This window comes from Notamacropus eugenii, chromosome 4 (genome assembly GCF_028372415.1).
Source record: "Notamacropus eugenii isolate mMacEug1 chromosome 4, mMacEug1.pri_v2, whole genome shotgun sequence".
Lineage (NCBI taxonomy): Eukaryota > Metazoa > Chordata > Mammalia > Diprotodontia > Macropodidae > Notamacropus > Notamacropus eugenii.
This window is the reverse complement of record NC_092875.1, coordinates 80,848,548-80,854,547: the sequence shown is the minus strand read 5'-3', so window position 1 is coordinate 80,854,547 and position 6,000 is coordinate 80,848,548. Positions and strand designations below refer to the sequence as shown.

Sequence of the window (6,000 nt, the reverse complement as noted above, 5' to 3'; positions counted from 1 at the left end):
GACATCTGTACCTGGATCAATGTCTCCAATTCAATATATCCAAAATATAATATCATGCTACTTATCTAAGCCTATCTTTCCTCCAAGCTTTCCTGTTTCTTTTGAGGGTGTTGCCATGGTTTCAGTCATCCTAGTTCATAACCTGACAGTCATTCATAATTTGTCTCTTCTCCTTCATCCCCCAATCTACAGTTCTGTCTCTATAACATCTCTAACTTCTGTGTCCTTTCACTTCACCTGGCCTTTCTTACCAGCTATGCCCTCAGAACCTCTTGGACTACTGCAATAATTTTCTAGTTAGGCTCCCTTCTTTGGGTTTCTCCCTTACCCAATCCATCCTCCATACAGCTGCCAAGACACAGATCTGACTATATCACATCCTTGGTCAAAAATCTTTATCGATTCCTCATTGCCTCTAGGATCAAATACAAACTCCTTAGGTTGGCATTCAATGTCCTCCACAATTTCACTCCTACCTTTCTGAACTTACTTTGTTTTACTCCCTTTCGTGTACTCTATATTCTTGCCAAATTGGCCAGCTAACTGTTATCCTGAACTTCACATTCCATCTCCCGCCTTTGCACAGGCTGTCTCTTATGCCTGGAATGTACTCCTTCACCTCCTAAGGGAAACCTTTCCTTATCCTCCCTAGTTATTAGTGTTCTTTCCTTCTCCCAGATTTTCTTGCATGTATTTGTAGCTGGTATCTCCCTTAAAACTGCCTCAGGTTAAAGGCATACTTTGGGTGAGAATTCATCAAAATATTCAGGAAGATGGGGTGGTCAGTTGGGACAAAAATCACAGTTTCTCCCCCAGAGATATTTCTCTTGCCTATTTCAAGACAGCTCAGATTTCACCTTCTGAAAGAGATTTTTCTCGGGCCCCACTCACCCACCCACTGCCAGTGCTTTCTCTCTGAGCACCTTGCATTTACACTATATGTATCTTATGCACATGGTTGTTTGCATGTTGTCTCCCTCTTTAGAATATGAACTCTTTAAAGGCAGGTGCTGTGTTTTTGTCTTTCCTTCTTTCCCCATTGCTTAGTACAAGGCCTGGCACACAGTAAATGACAGACTAGCCAGAGAACACATTAAGTCAAAGCAAAAGGCATTATTTGAAATGAAAAGCAAGGCGAACAACAGACGTCTACGGTCCTGGCACCCAGTTCCAAATTGGCTCTCTCCTTCCTATATTCAAGTATGGGAGGAGAGAATTGGTGCTAGTCTGAACTGCTACTTCCACATTATAGAAGGCTGAGATACAAGTTACTGCAGCGTCATACCCTTAGGTAAGTGTTTATGGCTGTGGCCATGGGTACCCTGGGTCTGAGCTCCATTTTGGGCAATCTCATTTTGGTTTTTGTGTTTTTGTTTTTGCTGCCCTTCATCCTCCCTCCCTCCACTGATAGAGGGAAATGGAAAACGAACTAATAAGCTGCTGCTTATATTCTCCCCGGCTCTGCCTAGTCCAGTCCTCTTCCACTCTTGGCCTGCCAGGATACAGCACTGATCCACAGAGTTTGAGTGTCCAAGCTGCTTTCTTCTCTGCTGGCCCTACTCCCCTGCCTTTTGTGTCAGCGTTCAGTTCACTTTACGGTATAGCAGGCTGGGGCATGATGGGCACTTTTTCCCTTTGCCTCTGTTACTCTTTTTCTTTTGTCTTTTGTGGAATAGGTTGACTCACAAAGTAGTAGGTTCTTCCTCATTGCAGGTTTTCCAGCAAAGGCTGGATGACCATTTTTTGAGCCCTTCCTGGCAGGGCTGTCTTGACTGAGTGCAAACTAGCCCACTTAGCCCCCTGTACCTTATGGTCCCAGACCCCCAGACCTTTCTATCTTATCTGGCCCTTCACCTGTGCCATCCCATCATCTGCCTTCCAGCCCTCATCTCATGCCAGCTCACTATCTGCTTTCACCCTTCCCCACTTGTCCCCTCCTGGATGATCACTGTCCCTCTCACTGTTGTCGCCAGTGCTCAGCATAATGCCTGGTACATACTAAATGTTTAACAAATGCATTTTCATCCATTCATTAATGTTGTTAAAGTTATTATTCAGATATAGATTGAACTAATTGGTCTCTGAGGTCCCTTCTTACTCTAAGAATCTGATTCTGTAACTCTTAGCCTGGCATTTAAGGGCTTTCACAGTAAGATTTCACCCTAACTTTCCAATCATATCTCACGACACCCCTTTGCAAACTCTGACTCAGCCCAACTTGCAGCATACTACTCCAAGCTTCAGCCTCCTTCTTTTGTTCATGATGTTCCTCATACCTAGAATACGCTTCATCCATCTCTGATAAATTACAGAGGCTGGATTTGAGAATTAGGAGACTAATTCAAATCATAAAATTATTACCTGTCTGATTGTGTGCAAAGCCACTAAACTCTGAGCTAGTTTCTTCCTCTGCATATACCAGCTTGTGATTGCTATTGTCCTTAAAGACCAATTGAATTTCTCAGGTTTATTTTACAGGGAATAGGAGCTTGTTTGGCCTCACTGGCCAGGCCCCGCTTAAATACTTCATACGATCTTTGGTTCAGCCAAACTGGCCTTTTGGTGTCCTCTGCCCCTACACAGCCTGTCTTCTGAGCCTTCAATGCATTTACTTCTCCTTTCTCCTCTCTTAGAATCCCTAGTTTCCATCAGATCTCAGCTCACAGGCCACCCTCTACCTGAGGTCCTGCCCAAATTCCCCAGCTGCTGGTGGGTCCGCACCAACATCATTCTGGACTTAGCTGGTGTCTGTTTTGTATGTACTTATATATGTATATATTGTCTCACCTGCTGGGTCATCCAAGTAATTCAATAAGCATTTATTAAGCACCTACTATATGACAGGCACTAGGCTGAGTTCTAAGAATGCAAGTTAAAGCAAAAAAAAAAAGCCCCTGTCCTCAAGGAACTTACAGTCTAATGGAGAGGAATATCTAAGTACAGGCAAGATAACTACCAGACAGGAACACTTTAAGAATGAAGGACAAGACATCAGAAATGGGAAGTCCTGGTAATCGAAGCTCCTTAAGAACAGAGACTTTCATTTCCTCATGTCCCTAGCTCAGGGCAGAGGGCCTGGCACACGTTGACTGAACCCGCTTATTAAGTGCCCATGAATTGATTAAAATGTGTCCTCCTGGAAGCCTTCGGTTCCATGCCCCTTCTGGCCTCACAAACATCATCCTAAAGCGTTTTCAAGGAACACTCGGGCTCTCTTCTCAGCCTCTTATCCATCGGCCCCAGAGGCTCCCATGCCCTTCCAGCCCCTCACATTCTTCAGCACCTCCCCGTCCCTTCAGGGGCCCGAGCCAAGCTGCTCCTGAAGCGTCTTCGCTGGCTCTCCCCCAAGCCTCGAACGCTTCCTCCCTCACCAGCCCGGCTTCTCCGGCGAAGAATCTTTGCCCAGCCCTAATTTCCGTATTTTCCCTCCGAGATTCCCGCCGCCCCACTGCCCCACCCCCATTAGATGGTGAGCTTAAGGAAAAGACTTTTTTTTGGCATCCTCACATGGCAGGGGCACGCTCAAGAGATGCCGTGCATCTCATGCAGTACCGGCAGCGGGCAAGGCCAAGGGGGCACCCACGAGCTCCCGCGAGGCCAGCTGGGCCAGCGTCCTGGAGCTCAGCTAAGGCTGCACGCCCTGGGCACTTCAGTGTTTCCCGGGTGAATGACCAGTGTTCCCGAGGCCTCTACCTCGGGCCGCAGCTCAGGATCTGCCCCTGTGGGGCGGCTCCACATCCCGCTCGTCACACTAGGTGTCGCTACGACCCCCTCAGAGAAGGCGTTAAAAGCGCATAACTGCACTCACAGCCCCGCCTCCCCTCACATAGCCACGTGTCGAGGCGAGGGCCCGCCCACCGCGCTCTGCGCAGGCCCGGCCAAGGACGGGCGGACGGACCACCGAGACTTGGAGTCCTCCCTGCAGCCTATTGCGGCCCCAGGCGCATTCCGATCTAGGATTGGGCAGCTCCCCCAAGGGGGGCGGGAATCTGGGGCGACACTTCCGGTCCGGGAGATCAGGCTCTCTCCGTGGGGGCGGTTCGGGGTCCAGTGGGGCCGGTCTGCGTCCACCGCCCCGGTCCCCGTCGCGGCCCCGGAGCGGAGGGTGAGTCCTGGCCGGCCCCAGACGTGGAGGGGTAAGGGGGAGAGTCGGGGAGGGTCCGGGGTCCCCTCCCCTGCCTGCCGACCCCCCACAGGTCTCCTGCCCAGATTCCCTCCCCTTCTGTCCTGGCTCTTGCCCCCGTCGCTCACCTCTTCTCTTCTCTCCCTTGCCTGCGGCCCTCCTCGCCCCATCGGCTCCCTCCTCGCCCCATCGGCTCCCTCCCCTGCCTGCGGTCCCCGCTTCTCGCCCCTGCCCAGAGCCCCCCTTCCTCTCGCCCGTCCGGGCTCTGCTCTCCTCCCCGTTGGCCCTCTCCCCTGCCGCGGCTGCTCGTCTCTCTCACTGGTCCCCTCCCCTGTTTAGGGTCCTTCCTTTTCTCCATTGCCCGGGGTGCCCCCTTTCTCTCGTCCTCGGAGTCTCCTCTTGTCAGCCTCGGCACCCCCTCCTCTGCTCTCCCCGCCCCAGCCCCTATCTACCCGCAGCGCCCCCTGACCCGACCCGCCTCCCTCTCCTAGGGTTCCCCCCTTCTCGCTTCTTCTAGCTCCCTCCTTTGCCTAGGCTCCTCCCTTGTGGCCCCCACTGACTCTCTCCTGCTCTCCACCCTTCTTATTACTCCCGACCCCTTCCTCTGCTCATACAGCCCCTCTCTTTTCCCCATCGGCCCCTCTGCTTCCTTCCCTTCCCAAGGTCCCCTCCAGCCTCTTCTCCCCGCCCGCCCCCATCCCTTACATGGAGTCCCCTCTTCCTGGCTCCTCCCCTGCAGGACTCCCTCCTCTCTCCCCCGGCAGTCCACTCTTGTAGGACTCTCCCCCAGTCTCTCATTCTCACCTTTCTCTTCCCCTCCGGGGACCCCCTTCTCCCCGATGCCCACAAGTTCCCTCCCCTTTATTAGCCTTCGTAGATAACCCTCCCCACTTAACTTCCTCTTTTTTCCCCTTCACACACCTTCCTTCTGCATTGATCTCCACTCTTGCCGTTGCCAGCCATCCCCCCTCTTCCCTACCCTCTTTACTAGTCTCCTTTTTACAGGGTCCCTTTCCAACCCCTTTTCTACCCCCTTGGCCAGCTAGTCCTCTCCTCTCACTTCTCCAGCCCCCTCCCCTGCACTGGGTCCTCTAGCCCCACCCCTTCATAGATTCCTTCCTTTCCCTTCTAGTTTCCTCTTCCTTCCCTTCACACTCACCTCCTCACCTACACAGAAGTTTGCTCCTCCAGGTATCCCCTCTTTTTAAGGCATAACCAACCCTCTCCAGTGCAGGGGGTCCCTTCCTCAACTGTCCCCTTTTCTCTTCTTCCCTCCCCCCAACTCCAGTTTCCTTTCTCCCCCATTGTACCAAGTATCCCCTCTCCCTAAACCCCCAAACCTCCAGAGATCCACTCTCTTCTAGTCCCTTTCCTCTTCTTTTACCAGGCCAGGAATGCCCTCTGAGATGTCAGTTCCCTTCACAGTCTTCTCCCAGTTCGCTCTGTCCCCTGCATGAGGTCCCTTTCCCTCTCACACCCCTACCAGCCCTTTCTTCCCTTGTCCTGAACTGGATCTCCTTTTTCCAGTCCCCTTCTCTTCCTTGTGCCCCTACTAGCACTCTTCATTTCTGTTTTCTCCCTCCACCCCTGCCAGTTCTCTTCCCTGCATGGGATCCTCTCCCCTACAGTCCTCTCTTTCCCCAGCTTCCATAACTTCTCCTCCCTCTGCCAATTCCCTTCCTTCCTCCCTCTTCCTCTCTTAGATTCTACCTAACCCTCTTTTGCACTGCTTCACTTCCCCTCCTCCCTTCAGGTGTCCTCAGCCTTTCCCTCTATAGGTTTCTTTCTCCTTCCATGAAGTTTCATCCCTCCATGTCATCCCTCTTCCATTCTTTCATTTCTCCATCCCCCTAAGTGTTTCTACAAGACAGAACCAA

The 6,000-nt window shown here is 51.9% G+C and overlaps 1 protein-coding gene across 4 annotated transcripts in view; it reads left to right on the top strand.

The window, feature by feature from the left end:
• The first annotated feature begins 3,652 nt into the window (after positions 1-3,652).
• LOC140500165 (uncharacterized) overlaps positions 3,653-6,000 on the top strand; it is a 56,071-nt gene continuing 53,723 nt past the window's right edge. Inside the window, exon 1 of one of the 4 annotated variants that reach the window (XM_072602494.1) lies at positions 3,653-4,105. In XM_072602494.1, the coding sequence (XP_072458595.1) occupies positions 3,668-4,105 (438 nt within the window). In that variant the 5' untranslated portion in view covers positions 3,653-3,667. Of the gene's footprint in view, positions 4,137-6,000 lie in introns of all 4 variants that reach the window. The other 3 variants (XM_072602496.1, XM_072602497.1, XM_072602498.1) reach the window with 3 other exon arrangements.